Here is a 17,501-nt window from a genome sequence, read left to right as displayed (position 1 = left end):
GAAGCCCGGCTGCTGCGCGTGATTGTTTCCCGATGCTGAGCACAGCCAGCGCACTGAGCAGCTTTTTCCAGCTGATGCGTGGGCTGCGTGGGATGAGCTTCACTTTAACCCTTCCAGGGGCTGCGGGGACTCCTGCTGCCCCACGGCGTTCCCTCGGTAAGCAACCAGCCGGGACCACAATCAGCGAGAGCTTTATTGCATTTGCACATAAAAGCCACAGAATACATTATAAAGCAGAAGGAGGCCAAGGGGTGGAGAGATGAGGCTGATGGCAGAAGCAGGTAGCGCCGGGGCACCGTGGGCACCGTGGGTGCGAGCTGCTGCAGCTGGTCACGCAGGGAAGGTCCTCCCGTGGGGCTCTGGATCTGGAAAGCTAGAGGCCAACCAAAGGAGATGGTCAGGCCCAGGCTGGCATCTACTTCTCCTCCTCCTCCTCCCAGAAACACCCCACAAGTGCTGCACGGTCCCAGGGCCCCGCAGGTTGCCCCAACGTCCCGAGCACTGTGCTGACATCACCCACCTGTGCTCAGCACCAGGGAGCACTAGCACACACCTCTCTGCACCGCCATGCCTGCTGGGGCTGCTCTCCCCTGGTTTCAGAGCCTACCATCCATGCACCCTGCCCACCCCTACCGATGGAAGTGGGGCACGGTCCCCGTGTAGAGCACCTCCCTGCTGCCCACATCCCATCCTTTGCATCGTTTTCACATGTTGTTTGGGTTGGTAAATGGTGAGCAGAGGCACACGGGGATGGGTTTTGTGTTCGGTGTGGCACAGCCTGCCCTGCTCTGGTTGTGCTTGGAAATGTGCTGCGCCATCCTGCACACCTTGAGATCATAGCACTGCATACAGGTAAAGAAATCTACTCAAGGCAAGAGAAGAAGCAGCATTTGTGTGTAACTGGAAACTGGTTTTAAGCAGGGTCTTAAGTTTCTCAGGGCTCAAAGTGCTGCCTTTTTAACTGCCTTTTTACAGCACAGCACTCCCACGTGGGAGGCAGGAGCAGGGCTCTGTGCTGAGCTGCACATGCAGACATCCCCAGGACACAGCACTGCCTACAGCAGGAACTAGCAACTGGATGGCTGCTCCTTATCCCCCCCAGAACAACTCTTCCCAGAAGGACCACTCCAAACAACCCACTGAGGGAAAAATTTGGGGCATACTCCTCTTAGAGCTGCCCCATTTCCCTTTGCCTGAGAAAATCCTGTTGGATTGCCATCCTAGATTGATGCCAGCAGTGGCTGCAACCCTGGGTTCAGGGTGATGCTGCTCCAGCCTCCCAGCCCAGCTTGCTGTACCGTGATGGCTGCACCACCCCAAGGCACCCCAGGGCTCATTAAGAGGGGCAGAATGCAACCAGGCTCCAGAACCAATCAGCATAAATCCCCTTTCCCGGTTCTGGCCTGCTCTCTGCTGCAGACACACATGCATTCAGACAAAGGACCGCTTCCAAAAGCAAACATTCCTGCTGAGACGCTGCCTGCAGGGAGGCAGAATGCAGTGCTCGGGGAGCATTTCAGGCACGCACAGCCCAGCATTCCCTTCCGAAATCAAAGCAGCTCCTTATAGAAGCAGCATGCGCCTTGGTACATCAGTAGCAGGCTGAGGCTGGGTACAGGGCACGGCTCACCCCGTGTCACCCAGCTGGGTCTGCTCCCTGCGTGCAGATCAGGCGCCAGTGCGTGTTCTGGGAAGGGGCATCCCTGCTCTGAGCCACACGAACACGGCTGTGGGAATCCAGAGCCGCTCCAGCTCCACGCTTGGCGAGGTTTAGTCTGCAGGATGCTTTCAGGGTGATTCGGCACCGCTTGTTCCTCGGCGCGGGGCTGGGGCGGGGGAGGCGCACATCTGGCACTGGAGGAGCCACACATCTGGTACATTCAGTACTTCCTCAAAGTCACTGCCACGTTACCCTTTGGATGGAGGCCTCGGGCTCCGTGCACAGCACGGTGGATTAAGATCCACAGCTGCGTTTTTTTCTTTTTCTTTTCTTTTCTTTCTTCCTTTTTTTTTTTCTTAGCAAAAATAACCCTCTCAGCAGATCTTTGCAACTGAACATGGGAGCAGGGAAATTGGACTCAGACCCTGACCTTCCTGCACGTCCTTCCATTTGAGCTCTGTGCCGGCGCCAGCTGCCACTGGAGGAGTCTGGGGCCACTGGGGACCTTCTCTGGAAAACGTCCTTCTGTTGCAAAACGCCAGGCCAGCGAGATCAAATCTGCTTTGTCAGGCCAGCTGCAGCTTGAGGCTATGTGCTGGGAGCCTCTTCCCTTGGTGCAAGTGGTGTAAGAAGAGCGTGTGTTAGGACCTGAGGCCAGCAGACCCAGAGCTGGTGCCAGCCTGGCCACACATGTGCCCCAACAGACCAGGGTCTGGAAGGTCCCAGTGTTGGTGGGACCAATCCTGCACTGGGACATGGTGCTGGTCTCCTGCTGGGCAGCTGCACTGATTGCCACTGCAGGAAACACTGCTGGCCATCAACACATGCTTCTCACGTGTCCTTCCCCATAGCATAGCATGAGGAGCCAACATCCCCAGGTGGGAAGGGGCTGTGAGCATGCACACAGAATCACAGAACCACAGAATCACAGACTGGCTTGGAAAAGACACTGAAACTCATCCAGCCCCAACCCCTGCCATGGGCAGGGACACTTCCCAGAGTTGGCTGCCCGAAGCCCCATCCAACCTGGCCTGAGCACTGTGAAGGATGGGGCATCCACAGCTTCTCTGAACAGCTGTGCCAGGGCCTCACCAACCTCACAGGGAGCATTTTCTAATATCCAATATAAGCCTATCATTTTTTTTTTAGCGTGACATCATTACCCATTGAAACATCAAAATATTGTCCATATCTTGGGTTTTTACAAACGTTGTGCTTTTCCATTAGGGTACAAAAAATATTACAGTCCATGGAATGGATGGATGGACGAATTGATGGATGGGTGGGTGGATGGATGGATCGGTAGATGGGTGGGTGAATGAATAGGGGGTGGATGGACGGATGGATGGATGCTCGGACGGACGGATGTGTGCTTGAGTGGAGGGAGGGTCAGACAATGCACATCGTTCAGAGAGGCCGGGTCAAGCCGTGAGATTGGAGCAGGGTTCGCGGGGCAAGAGGGACATCTAGCGACTGCGGGAGCAAAGAGAGAACAAGGGCTCGTCCTTTCCACTGGAAATCCTGCCTCTGCGGGGAAAATTACCCTTTCCATAAGCCATAAGTTTGAAATTAGCATAATTAAAAATGACTAGCAGCAATACAAGAAAAAAAAAAGCAACATCTGAATTACAATTAAATGAGAATAATTTCAATTTAAAGAGCCTCTCCAGTGAAAGTCACTTTCCCTTAGGGGAAACGATCTACTCTTTCAACTCTGTTTATGCACTTTTTTGCAAAAAAAAAAAAAACCTTTTGCAAATAAAATCTAGAAAAATGCACACAGCAATACTCCCAGCACAATTTTGGGAGCATGGCTTGGGGTGGATATGAGACATCATAGGGGCTGAATTTGGTCTGCAGCCCCACCGCACTCCGGGGTTTGGAGCAGGATGAGGCATTGCACCAATTCTTTCCTGCCAAAATCCCAGTTTCTCACAAAATAATACAGTCCCAAAGAGTTTCACTGAGCCAGATGCTTCCAAAAATGTTGAATCATTCTGTCTGGATAAAGCGCATCGCTTTGAGAGAGGCGAGCGGTGCATTAAAGCTCTTCTGTTAATTAACCGTGACATTCACATCGTCCTGAGTGTTCACTTCAGTATTAAAGATGTGCATATGTTTCTCCCACTGACATGGCTGTGGGTGCAACACTCTGACGGGTGTTCTCTGCAGCACTCTGAGTTCCTATTAAATGTAGAAGTGGGACATCTCACAAGTAAAGTGAAACGCTGCGACTTCCTCCAAAGAAAACAGACAATCTTCATGCCATCTTCATTTGAGTTGCACCAAGGAAGAGTTTAATGCATTCCTTATGATTCTGTTGCTATCATTGCTGTCATCAGCATATTCCCAGCAGATACTGCAACTGTTGTTTAATCAGCTTTTTCTCCAGGCCTTGCTCAAGCCCAGATAAATAACAACGGACAAGCAGCTAGATTCCCATTAAAATTAGTTTTTTTGATTTGTTGTTGCTGTTTCTCTTTGCAAAATAACCCGGCGAGGGCTCAGCTCCATTGCCATACTCGCTGAAGCCTGAATGCGTAGGAGAAAAGGCTGTGCCCCTCTCCCTTGAGGATGGGTCCCCGAGCAGCAGAACAAGCTTTGAAGGACCCCAGCCTGGATTTGCTATTTTCTGTACTCCCAGTTTCTGAGAAATCCCCAGCTTCATTAGCAAGAGCACAGCATTTCCCAGCCACAGCTTCTCTGACAGCTTTCTCTGTTGTAGGTCATCTTCAGATAGCTAAAACAAAACAGCAGCCTGTATCAAAGCAAAAAGCAGAATTCTGATGGAACTGGAGGATCAGGACTCCTGGCAGGGATGGTCCAGGCAGAGGATGTCACCACGGGCTCACGTGGGGTTGAGCGCGGATCCAGAACAGCCTCGGTCTGCAGGAACCATTGGTCCCTGGGCAAAGCGTCTGTCCTTGAGGACAGCACCTTAATGACAGCACTGGCTGCAGCTCTGGCATCTGCACACAGAGGCTCCATCTGACCCCATCAGCTGTGCCCAAAGCGCCCGCGTCCTCCTGTCCAGGAGCATCTGCCATGCTGCTGCCCGTGCCCCCCGCCCTGCCCAGGGGAGGCTCTGCAGGATGGAGAGAGGGACAAGGCATCCAGCCCTGGGGCTTGCCAGGAGGAGCAATATATTTCCCATGTGTCACAGTGCAGAAATGTATTGCAGTGGTTGCAATGTGGGGGAAATGAGTGACACATATTTTACACAGGAGGAGATCGACTGATGGAAAATATATTTGTTTCCACTTTCGAGTGGCAATAGAGAGATGTAAAGCCAGGAAGCAGAAGGCAGGGGAAGGGCTTGGGGCACAGACACAGCGGATCTGTTCAGACAAGAGGGTGGTGAGATATTTGTTTTCCTACCATTACCATAACCATAATCATAACCACGAGCATAGCCGTAAGGATAGGCATAATTTGGTTTGGAAAACCAAACACTGTGCAAGCCAAGTACCCTCCCTGGTAAAAAAGAAAGCCTAGGATCGCTCAGGAAGTGCATCACCCACTTTTCATAAATGAAATAATCATAACGGATAGGTTTTGCACACCCCCCCCTCCTTCCCTCTGAGCTGCTGGATGGAGAAGGATGCAGAGGGAAGGATGGCACTGGGAACGGTGGGGTGGCCCAGGAGAAGAACAGTCAAAGCCTGTTGTTAGCAGAGCTGCACAGACATTTATTGAACACAAACACTGACAAACACGGCTGGCTCACAGATCTTCCTGAGCTATTGTCCAAAGGTTGCTTGTGGGGATTGTCAAAGAGTGCTTTCATTTGCCCCTGGGGGTGTGAATCCTGTACAGCTGAATTCTTCCTGCATCCAGTTGCTCGTTACAAAAAGGGAATTTTGTGTATGTGTGTTTGTGTGAGAGAGAGAGTGAGATTCCCTTCCTCGAGTATTAAAAATGGCTTGTCTGGACCCTGCCATGTTGCAAAGAGAGACATCTGTGCGTGAACCCATGCATGCACGTAGGCTTGGCTCCCACACATTCTGCTTCCAAAACAACACAGGGGTGAAAAACTATACCTTATCCTTGGGGAAGGGGCATGAGGCGGCAAGGGGAGGTCAGGGGGTGAAGCAAACGCAGGGGGAGCACTGGGGAGACCAGGGGAGGGCAGCGAGCACAGCTCTGGATGGTGTCACGGGGCCATAGGCTACAGCAACAACAGCCAACGTCAACGCAAACCTTTCAGTAGCTACACTACACTGACGCTGGAGACCCGGTGTCTTCTTGAGTCACACCAGTGAAACCCCCTCTCCCTGACCCCCCTGGAAAGAAGATGAAGTAATTACACCATACGCTGAAAACAAGGACCATAACCAAAGAGTTCAGGAGCGATCTCAGGAGCACAGTAAGGAGGTCATAAAGAAACGTTCCAGTGGGTGCTTATGCGTGTGTATTTATATATATATATATATATCTGTTAGTAAAGAAAAGAGTATCTGTGGAGGTAAGGGGAAGACGGTAAATGTATAGGTTGTACAGGCTGGGTGGAGTGCCCTTGGCTGGAGAGGGTCGGGTGGTGCGGAGTGGAGGATGGTGGGTGGAAATTAGAGTGCGCCCATTCCAGTGACCTCAGACGTCAGCCTAGAATAGACAGGGGCAGAGAGAGGGGCGGGGGAGACAAAAACAAGCGCTTAATCAACGGAGTAGAAAAGAAAACACAGATCCTGTGGGGCAGCACTGTCTCTCCTGCTTACGGCCCACGGGATGCCTGTGAGGCGCCCGCGGGCTCAGAGTGGTGCAGACAAATCCACTCTCTCCAATCACCCTGTCCCTACCTTGAACTAGAGGGTCAGTGATAATTCTCTCCCACTGCTTGGTGTCTCAATGGATTTCTCAGGTGGTGCTCAGGAGGTTCACAGACTGTGGAGATGTCACAGTTTATGGCAGAAGGTCACCAGTCTTAGGCCTGGTGGCCCGAGCACATGGAGCGCTATGGACAGTTCAGGATGCTCAAGCACAGATGCTGAAGACCCTCACTGAATGCCCCTAGCAGAGGTGCCGTGCACAAAAGGTGCTGGCAGGAGATGTCCCAGCACATGGCTTCTACCAAAATCCTTCCTACCAGGTGCAAGCATCAGTCCCAGCGTCCTTGTCCCATTGGCATATCACCTACAACTCCCTTGGTGCCTTCATTTGCTCTGCCTTTACAAACTGAGGGAGAGGCCAAGCTGTGTCCCATCTTTCCCCTCAACCAGGTCACCCTCCATCTCTGCTTTTGCCATGGCATGAGCCGTGGCTTGGACAGCCCTTTCCAATGACAGAGCCGCTCTGTTTTCTTTTCTCTCCTTCTTCAGGAGGCGGTGGGGAGGTGTCGTGGGGCTGGGCAGCGGGGAGGAAGGGGTGACGGAGCCTGCTGCAGGTCGGGGCAGAGGTGGGGTGGGTGCAAGGAGGGGTACAGCCTGCGCACACCTTGCCAGCACTCCCCTGCCCTCACCCCTTCTTCTTGCCAGCAACAGCATGAACAGATGGACAGACGGATGGATGGCCTTGAGAGACAGCACGAAGCCAGCCAGATGCCCCCCTGCTCATGGGCCACTTGCCCACCTGGCCCACCCAGCTGCCCTGATGGCTCCTTGGCCGGCAGCCCCGCGCGCAGCCCAACTTGCAGCATCCCCAGCCCTGCCATGCTGCACTGCCGGGAGATGGAAAGGAAGCGATCAGGCCATTCCCATGTCTGCTGTTTATTCGACTGCTTGGTTGACTTCATTCGATGGAGGAAAGCATTGGTGGAGGCCTGGAAGCGCGTGGGAGAGGCTCCGAGGAGGTAGCGAGAGAGGGCTGGTTTCACAGCAAGGTCCCAAAATACGCCTTCCCGCCACCAGACCAGATCCGTCTCCGTGCCCTGCCCCAGCGCTACCTCCTCGGTGGGGAAGACGGCGACTTTGCCCTGCTATGAGCAAAACCCTCCTGGAGTGAGGGTGGCAGCCGTCCCGCCACCGGGTCTCACCTGGCGTTGATGAGGTACTGAGCGAGGCTGATGTTGGCGGGGGTTCCTGTGATGGTGATTTGGCGCTCCGATGACCCTTCCGTAGCGTTGGCGATTTTGATCTGTGCTCCAGACATCTGCCGAATTTCATTGATTTTGGTCCCTTGGCGTCCGATTATGCAGCCTATTAGCTAGAAAGAAAGCGCGGGGGGATGGCGTGAAGAAGCGCAGGACGCGAGCACGACCGCGCGGCCGGAACCTTCCTTGCCCTGCCTGGAGACACCGTGACCTCAGTGCTCACGAAACGAGGAGACCCAACCTGAACATGGGCACAGGGCTCTTAGGATCAGCCCGGCCCCAGGCGTCCCCCAGCCACTCGCTGCTAGCATCGCTCACTCATCCTGACCTCTGCACTCTTGGCATCTCCCTCACTGCCCTAGAAAGATGCTGCAGGACAGAAGAATTCTATTGCAAAATGTCTTCCATGCTCTTTCAAAATTAATTAGTTTTCCTTAGAGCCATAAAGAAGTGTGAATTTTCTCAGTGGTCCCTGAGGGTGTCTTCATCCTTGCTCTCAAGTATTTGTGCACCAAACCAGGGGTCCCTCAGGCACCACCATAGCTGGGTAAGGCACATGAAGGCATGCAGCTTTTCCAACACAGGCACGAGGTGTTGCTGAGTGTCACTGAATCACAGAACTTCCTGAGTTGGAAGGGACTTACAAGGATCATTGAGTCCAACTCCTGACTCCACACAGCACCACCCAGAAATCAGACCATACGTCTGAGAGCGTTGTTCAGATGCTTCTTGAAGTCCCGCAAGTTCGGTATCATGATCACTTCTATGGGGAGCCTGTTCCATGCCTTATCACCCTCCAGTAAAGAACCTTCTCCTGATATCCAACCCATCCCGTCTGGCCATCAGCATTTGAATGCCCTTCCACGGTTATACCCAGGAAATCTGTGGGATGTTCTCATCGGCTGCTGGACTTTTGTCACTGGCTGTACAAAGGGAGACAATCACTGCTCCAAATGCTTGCTGGTCCTGCTGTCAGATGTTCTGGGTGGATGACTTCACTGCAGCTCTCTCACCAAGGACTCAGAGCTTCCAGCAAAGAAGAGGGTTAGGAAGAGCACAGAAATGACCTGCAGTTTTCCTGAGTGATGATGCTGTCGTGCACCATGCTGTTCCAAAAGATTTCCTTCTGCAAGTCCTAAAGAAAGCTTCATTGTCAGCCCACGGTGACGGGTTCTTAGCTCCCCAAAGCAAGAGCTACCTCCAGCCATGTCCTTCTCATCACTGCCTGGAGTGAAGGCTAAGGGATCTGAACGCACACCCATCACAGAACTGGAAAGATCTGCTGTTTCCAGGGCTGCTGTGTGATATTCAGCCCAACAGCCACCCATCCAGGTCTTCAGAAATAGCTCAGAGAGCCTCGAGGTGCTTCAGCAAACAGACATACATGCAGCTGTGAACCTGCTGGAGGATCATGGAGAGCCAGACCTCCAGCCAGACCTTCAGAGAGACTTCCAGCAGAATCTAAGCTTCTCTTGCACAGTGTTCAAGCTTCTGACAGTCATGGGAGTGACAAGCTGGATTTCATCCCAAGATTCACTCAAACTCTCCTTTCTCTGCAGCGCAACTGTGGTCTGCTCTGCACTGCCCAAACCTGCCAGTGGGTGCTTCGCTCTGAGACAGACAAGACTGTTCTCTTTTTCCAGAGAAGGTAACAGCAGGAATTTCAGAGCCATCAAAGCAACAGGAGGCACTTCCAGCAGATGGGAAGGAGATGCAGGCTGTGACACCAACACCCCACAGCTCTGATGTTAGCCAGGCTTTTAGCAAGTGCTCCCAGTGGTCCTATGTCCCATGGCAGGTTGCTCCATGTGCTAAAAGGAAGGAAAGGCTCCTTTTCAGGGGTCACCCAATACTACCAACACTGCCAGAGCTGGGCTCCCCCAGGCTTCCTCACTAGGATGACAAAAGCCTGTTAAACAGGAAGAAGAAAAGCAAACAGCCTCCAGACCCCATCCAGAAACCTCTGAGAATGATGGACTGGTAGGTGATGGTGATGGGGACCAAATCACGACATCATTTCTCCACTTTCCACTGAGCACAAGCTGGTTTTCATTCCATAGCAACCAGTCCAGAAGCAAGCGAGACCACGGGTCCAGGTGCTGCCTGCCTGGACTCTCCATCTCACCTCCTCCCATCTGAGCATCCCAAGCAGCCTCTTTGCATCTCGCTGGGACCACCGCAACTCCAACCTCCTTCTGACTGACATCTGAGCACAAGAACCACTTCACCACAGTGCCTCCACCTGTAAGACCCGAACACTGCCTGCTGCCAGTACCCAAACACAACGCACCGTCTTTCAGAAGGACAGGTCTGAAACTTCTCAGATCTGCCAGTGGTATATTAATAATTACACTGGGGCTTGAGAGCTCCCTGCCCTTCCCCATGCTATCAGCTGGGCCTTTTTCGTGAGCACTAAGTTCACCTGGGAAGGAAAAACGGAGCACGGAGGAGGATTCTCCCTAGGAAAGCTACCAACAGAGGAGAGCCCAGGAGGTGCTCCATGACCCCAGACAACCAGACTGTGGAGCTGTGCACAAGGTATGAGTGAAGACAGTGAAGGGGCATCTCTAAATGCATGTAACAAGGCTGTACATCTGCAATTTACATATATATGTATATATATACATATATATATGTGGACATACACACACACGCACAGGTGGAGGAAGCGCCACGGTACTTACATCATTGGGAATGGTGAGTTCATGAGTACTGGCCGGGGGACTGGCATCCAGACCTGGGCATATGCAAGGGAAAATGGTTACAGCTCGCAGCAGCAGTGCAGCGGGTCGCCAGTACTTCCCCGCAGCAGTCGACATTGCAAAGGCTGCGTCCTGCTCAGGGGCTGGGAGAGGCAGGGGATCACACACTCTGGTACAAGGAGGAGGAAGATGGTTCTACCTGCCTCATCTGAGCGGGGTGCCACCTTCTCCTGTGCCGCTCGACCCTTTGTCCCCCAATAGAACTGGCTCCAAGAAGGTGTGCATAGCACAGGGCTGCAGTATCACTGCAGAGGAGCCCTCATAGGTGGGATAAGCCCCTTCCCATGCAACGCTTCTCTGCACAGCAACAGAAAAACCAAGCCCTGAAGGAGAGCTGTCCATGTGCCCTCCAGCCCTCCCTGAGCACAGCTCGCTTAGGAAAGCAGCTCAGCAGACAAAGTGCTGAATTGCAGATGTAAACGCTGCCTGGAGTCAAGGCCGATGGACCCTATCAGGGAAAGGCAAACAGCACATAGATGGAGAGCCTGCTTCCCTGCAAAACTACATGGAAATGTGCTGCCTGCAGCAAGGAGTGAGCGCAGCACAGTGCTCCCTCCCAGCTTCTCTTGAGACAGGACAGATGCTCACCTTTGCAGTAGCAAAGGGAGCCAGGAGAGCAACCTGTGTGTGCAGCTGCACGGGTCTTGCAGCCAGGTGGGAGCCTGCATTTCTCACAGGTTAATCACCTCGTTGCTGGTGTAGGGACATACTAATCCATGGGACAGAAGCTGGCTGGTAGCTAGTAGGGAGTTGCAGTCATCTATGCGACATATAAACAACCAGGGAAGGCTTTTAACACAGTGCACAAGAGTCCAAAAGGCTGCAAGGCCTGCATCACAGCAAAGAGCAAGATTAAGGGGGTTGGAGAAAAAGAGCAGCAGAAGACTGGCACTGCCACACTGCTGTGACACAACGCAGCAGCAGCACTGAAGCCCTGGTCACGAAAACTAGAGGGGCATCTGCATGGCAATGCGTCATTGCCTTGAGAGCATTGAGCACCTACTGCGAGCCATGACTGCGTTTTGCTGGTCTGCACTTCCCTCTGTGCCACAGAAGAAGGGCTCCCATCTGTCTGCCTGGCAGCAGTAGCCTCAGTATTGAACCCACACCTGCCTGGGCATGGCACCGTCACAGCAAGGTGTCCATGAAGAGCCACGGCCACGTCCCTTGGACCACTGAGAGCAGGAGCAGGGCGGACGGGTCCACGGATGCTAAATGCCCTTCATGCATGTGCTTCTCTTCCCACATGCCATCCCAGCCTTCCACATTCTCTCCCAGATGGGTTTTGGGGCATTGCATCACCCTCTGCGTCATGACAGCTGTTGTTACAGCCTGGAGATTACTTATTTTGGCACACAGGCTCCTTCCCCTCTGATACACACATGCAGTCACCATGGATGCAACACAAGGAGACACAGAATCAGAGAATTGTAGGCTGGGTTGGAAGGGACCTTAAAGCCCACCCAGCTCCAAACCCTTGCCATGGTCAGGGACATCTTGTTTCATAGAATCACAAAACCACAGAATATCACGAGTCGGAAGGGACCCACAAGGATAACTGAGCCCAACTCCTGTCTCCTGGTTGAGGAGTCCAACATCCTCCCATAGAGCAGGCTGCCAAAAGGCCCATCCAGCCTGGTCTTGAGCATCTCCAGGAATGGGCCGCCCCTAAGGCTTGGCTAGGGCAGGATCAGCGCCACAGGCAACGGCAAAGGGCAAAGAAGGGTGTGTGGAGGACAAGGATTCGTGGAGCAATATTACGACATTTATTTTTGCTACCACCTGGTTGGGTCTCTTTCCAAGGTCTGTGTTTGGGTGATGTTCCCAGATGCTTTCAAGGCAGGCAGGAAGCGTGCCCCAAGTCCGGGAGGTCTTGGGGTGATTTCCCTGAACAACAGCGGGGTATGAAAGCACATTCAGCGCATGGCCTTGCAACCGCCAGGGACATCTGAAATGGAAATTTCTCCAAGATGGCTGTGATTTGGCTCTTCAGGGTCCGTTAAAAACGCAGCTATCCCTGAGTGACTCGAGAGACAGCTAAAATTTCATGTTATTGCTAATCCCACAAGTATTTTTCTATGCTTTCTAGATGAAGCTGGTGCAAAATTAAACAGAAGAATAACGGTGGTGACACTGGTGTCTTTCCATTAGATAGATGGCCATTACACACAAACATCAAAAACAGGTAACAAACTGCAGGTACTTCTCTTAGGACATGCTGCACAGAGGGGATGGAGGGCACGATACTGCCCACCAGGAAACATGCTCTCTTCTCCACAAACAAGACAATTTATCCAGGAGCACAACAGTGGCACAGTCCTACTTCAGAAATATATTTCAGCAGCCGCCTACTGATTTCCCTGTAGCTTTGTGTTTTACCTGATGATTGGCCCATCAGATTTTGAGCTTCTTCGGAGGAATGTAAGGGCAGCTTTTCTCCTGAAGAGCAAAGAAGAAACAGATTTAATGCTTTTGCCTTCGAGGAGATAAGCAATGTCACTTCATCTAGGAAGCTCAAAATATGATGAACATACGGACAGAAAAGGCATTTCCATCCAGCATCTCGACCACTGAGCTTTCAGCATTGCCATCCCCTGTGCTCTATATCTGCTTCCTAGCTCTCCGTGAAGCCTTTAGCAGCATTTTTGCAGCCCAGGCTGGTGAGCCACACCGGCACCCGGCACCACAGCGCCTTCCCATTGCTCTCCTCACTGCTGCCCCAGCCGCATCCCGCAGGGCAGCATCTCTCGCTGGTGCTGCGGGATGCAGGGACATCCTGCCCGCTGCAATGGGTGCATGGCAGGGGATGCTGGCTGGGAAGGGTGGTGCTGGAGGCTCATCCTTCTGCTCAGAAAGCCAGCAAGGCTGGGAGCAGAGCGGGCATGCATGGTTATCCGCTGCCACATCCCCCAGATTTCTACCTGACCTCCCTGCTAGCCTCTCCCCGTGGGTGCTGCAACCTCAGCTTCACTTCTCCTATTTGTTTCTGTTAGATACAGCGATTTTTGAAAGAGAGAGAAACTCTACAGGTAAGAAGAGAAGGATATCTAGAAAGGGCGTGTGGGTACGTACCAGGGAAAGCGGGGGTGGTCTGTCCAAGGGGAGTAAAGGGGGTTTGCTGCATAGCCAACTGGTGGAGCTTGGTCAACTGCTGAGGGGTAGGAGGGACATTAGAGCTAAGAAGGTTATTGTCATAGAGTACAATAAGTCACACCAGAAAGCAAGAACGAAATTATAACGGAGAAAGAAAACAAACCAAAAGAAACCTAAACCAAAACAAAAAAAAACTAACAAAAAAAAAAAACTAACAAAAAATTGGAAGCCATGTTGAGACATGGCGAAACCAGCATTAACAGAAGGACTTGGCCTGGGTAAGATGCAATAAAGCCCAAATCTTTTGCAGAACTGCTTGGCCAGGGTCTGAAGTACAATACTAGCTAGAAGCCCATCCTCAGCCCATCAGATAGATGTCCTGGCTTTTTGTCACGAGCACACAGCCCCTGTGTGTGTGATGAGCTGCTAAGGCAACAGCATGGCCTTGTGCAAAGCACCTCCAGCCCCTGCCAAGTCTGCAGCATGCTGCTCACTGCTGGCTGCCAGCAGAAGGGCACCTGCTGATGCATGGCCCCTCTGGTTGTGACCACCTCCCCAGCACCGGGGAGGAAATGTCTCCGTGAGATGGTCAGCCCGTGTGGCTGCTGATGCCACCTGGAACATGGGCACTGTGAGCATGACCCCGTGGCAGCACAGGGGCTTCAGCCGTGGCCAGCAGTAGTTCAGAGCCTCGCATCCCTTGTTGTGATGGGGACTTTTTGGAGCCCCGTCAGGAAGCGAGAATTTTGTTGGGAATACATTTTGTGCTCTGTGTCACCGTTCCAAATTAAAACCAAACAAAATGAAGGGGGATGGAGGTGGACAGGTCGGCTTCAGTGGGGAGCAGGAAGGGATCTCCATCACCACCCACACTCCATCACACTCACTGCTGCTTAACTGAGGAACGATGGTGCTCTCCAAACAATCAGAAATAGTTCTGATGATGGTTCTTAGCAACCCCAGGCAATGCTGAAGCCCTCCAGGAGATGAAGCTCCCATTGGGTCTGTGTAGGTTTTGCCAGAGGGAGAAAAACCAGGGCGGGAGCTTGCATTTCAGCTTTGGTGTTTGAAATGCTGTCACGGGTCTGCAGGAAGGGTCTGCTAAACACAGCGACCTGTGTTGCAAGAATGAGGGCAATGCCCCCAAACTATCTTCAGCATGGGTTTCTTTATGGAGCAGTATTTAAAATGACAGATCCTCACAAGAGGGCTGCAGGAGGGGGGGGTTGGCAAGCACAGCTCTCGCACGCATGGCTTTTTTTCCAGGTCTCAGCAAATCTGCATGGAGCTGGGCAAAGTGCAGCAGCAAGGATCAGACACTGCTTTGCCAGTGCTGATGAAAGCTTAAGTACTTCCAAAGCATTGTGTGTGCTATGCTGCATTTTATTCCTGTCAAACAGAGGGGAATAGTAAGAAGGAGAACACGACTTGCTTCCACGGTTTGCAAAGGAAAACTGGGACAAGAACATGGCGATCTACCCACTGCAACACGCAGCCGTGTTTCTCTTCTGCTCTGGGGAGCTGAAGTGAAAGGCACACGATTCAGAATATTTCTGATCAGCATTACAGCGAGCTCTTCAAAGTACGCACATCCTGGCACCACGTAGACAGCCAAACCATGAAAACTGAGTGATATCCGTGCTCCTCTGCTGCGAGCAGGGGAAGTCACTGCTCCTACAGACACAGCCCAGCTTGCAGAACAAGCACACGACCAGGTTGTCCCCGCTGGGGCCGTGGGCAGCGTGTACTCACAGTGCCTGCTGGCCTGGAGAAGAAGTATAGCAATGACTCAACATCCAACTCGCCCAATGGGCAGGAGAAGCCCCGAGCCAAATCAAACCAACAGAGCTGCGCCACAAGAGCAGCGTCTTATAAAACCATCCCTTCCCTCTGCGTCCCCCAGCACACGCAGTGCAGGTCCCACGCCCGCCCTTGGTTGTGTATCAGAATAAGCCATGAGCAGGGGGGATTTCAGCACGAGCAAAACACATTCCCATCCCTCATCACCTGGATGAGGATCCCACGGAAGAGACACGGCCCTGCTTCAAATAGGAAACCAGGCTCTGACAAAGCTCTTGCTGCTCCCATCCCACCCAGACATCTCCGCAAGCCATCAGATGACCGATGCTCTGGGATAAGGGGGAAATAGAAGATAAGTTCCTTTTTTTCCCCTTCCTTTGCTCATTTTGATCATTTTGAGGCACAAAATGTGTGATCTGGTTGGTCTCATCATGAAGGGATAGCACAATTTAGCATCAGGCCAAGTCCTCAGAATTAATAAAGTGTGTGTTCACAGGTTAAAAGGCTACTGAGGTATTACAGAGACTACACGTGGCCAGTTACTTTGAGAATATGCTATTAATATTATTGTCTAATATTAATATTCCGTCATCTAACAGTAGCATGCAGGTGATATAACAGGGTATAAGAAAAAACAAAAGTAAAACTCACATCCGGGTGTGGAATGGCGTATTGTCCCTGAATTGTGTAGGCCTGCAAAGGAAAAACAGAGGCTGTTAGAGGAGGCAGAAGGTGGTGAAGCCCTGCCAGCCCTGGGCTTTGCTGGGTTTGGGGCTGCAGGGAGCCCCTCCCAGCCTAGAGAGATCCTTTGGCTCTTCCCAAAGAAGAACACAGCTCTTCAAACGCCCCAGGGCTGTATGAAGAGGAAGGCAAGGCTGCAACGGGCTTCACTGTGCAAAGGTGCTCAGCAGCCAGAGCTCTGTGCAAGGGGTGCACGATGGCATCACCACCACCCTCTGTGCCTAAACGTGCATCCTAATGCAGGCAAGGCCGTGCCATCCTTTAGGGTGCACAGCTCCCAGCCCACTCCAAACCTCCCATCCATTTCAGCACTCTGCTGCAGCCATGCAGTGAGGCTGCTGCCACACGTCCCGTGGCTTACAACAGGCAAACCCATGCAGATGTTGGCTAGACAGTTTGCTGTTATTACCATCACCTGTAGTAATCCCTCCTCTTTTGCAAATAACCCGAAGATAAGCACTGCTGTGGGCTGAGAGCCACCAGAGTGCCCAACGTTTTTGATTCAACCAGCTAGCAAGATGCATCTTGCCACATTATTCAGATGATTCTGAAAGAAACGCTCTCAGAGATGGATAGCACTTGATAAAGGGAGAGTAAAGATGGCCAGGAAAAAAAGAAAAAAAATGGAACACCTCCTGAACACGTGCTGCATCCTTCACAAATAATGAGGCCTTTAATGCCAGGGAGAGCCTGGCATTTCCCGGCAGCTTGATTCGGCCTTTGGCTTTTGATTTGAGACGCTAATTGGAAGCAGCAAAACGAAAAGCAGGGAGGTGAACTGGGGGGATGCAGACTGAGCCGGGTGGTCCTATGAGTGAGTGCTCACTGGAGCAGGTGGGGATGAGCTCTGCTGCCCACGGTGCCCACTGCATCCCGCAGCATCCCTGCAGCAGGAGCGTGCTGCCCCTTACTCTCCCTTTTGAGAAGTACTGCTCGCCAGGCAGCTGGACCCAAAGCTCCTTTCCAGGATGGTTGCTCACGGTTGCACAAAACCTTTGCCCTGATGCTGGCAATGACCATGAGGTGCTAACTCAGCACACTGCCTGATAGCCTGTGCTTTGGGCTTGCTGTTCTGCTATTTTGTTATGGAGTGGGAGAGCAAGAGACAGCTTGCGTGGTGTAGGAGGTGGCACCAGGTAATTCACGTCAGGTTGTGGGCCAACCTGATGGTGCTCTCCAGGCTTTATGCTCATTCCTGCCATGCTTTACAGAAATCAACTGCTCATTAGTTTAACTGAGAGGCACAACTGGGAACACATGCTTCAACGTAGACGTAAGGCACATGTTGCATACATGGCTATTCTGCACACAGAAGTCTGCTGTCGCCTCTAAGAGCTGCCAGAAGTTACTGCAAGCCTTGATTTAGCCTGATTTACCATGGCATGACATGACATAGTCCATACCCATATGGCATGGATAC

The 17,501-nt window shown here is 52.3% G+C and overlaps 1 protein-coding gene across 12 annotated transcripts in view; it reads right to left on the bottom strand.

Annotated features, from left to right (window-relative positions):
* Nucleotides 1–205: 205 nt before the first annotated feature.
* PCBP3 (poly(rC) binding protein 3) overlaps nt 206–17,501 on the bottom strand; it is a 37,893-nt gene continuing 20,597 nt past the window's right edge. For 2 of the 12 annotated variants that reach the window (XM_052674753.1, XM_052674754.1), the window contains 6 exons: nt 15,992–16,033; nt 13,520–13,598; nt 12,827–12,886; nt 10,370–10,422; nt 7,629–7,798; nt 222–373 (listed from right to left, as the gene is read on the bottom strand). In XM_052674753.1, coding sequence (XP_052530713.1) covers nt 331–373; nt 7,629–7,798; nt 10,370–10,422; nt 12,827–12,886; nt 13,520–13,598; nt 15,992–16,033 — 447 coding nt within the window. In that variant the 3' untranslated portion in view covers nt 222–330. Of the gene's footprint in view, nt 374–5,336; nt 6,263–7,628; nt 7,799–10,369; nt 10,423–12,826; nt 12,887–13,519; nt 13,599–15,991; nt 16,034–17,501 lie in introns of those variants that run through there. The other 10 variants (XM_052674755.1, XM_052674756.1, XM_052674757.1 and 7 more) reach the window with 10 other exon arrangements.

The sequence above is a fragment of the Tympanuchus pallidicinctus genome, unplaced genomic scaffold, assembly GCF_026119805.1.
Source record: "Tympanuchus pallidicinctus isolate F22 unplaced genomic scaffold, pur_lepc_1.0 scaffold15, whole genome shotgun sequence".
In the NCBI taxonomy this organism is placed as follows: Eukaryota; Metazoa; Chordata; class Aves; order Galliformes; family Phasianidae; genus Tympanuchus; species Tympanuchus pallidicinctus.
Note: the sequence above shows the minus strand (reverse complement) of the source record. Positions and strands in the feature narration are given on the sequence as shown.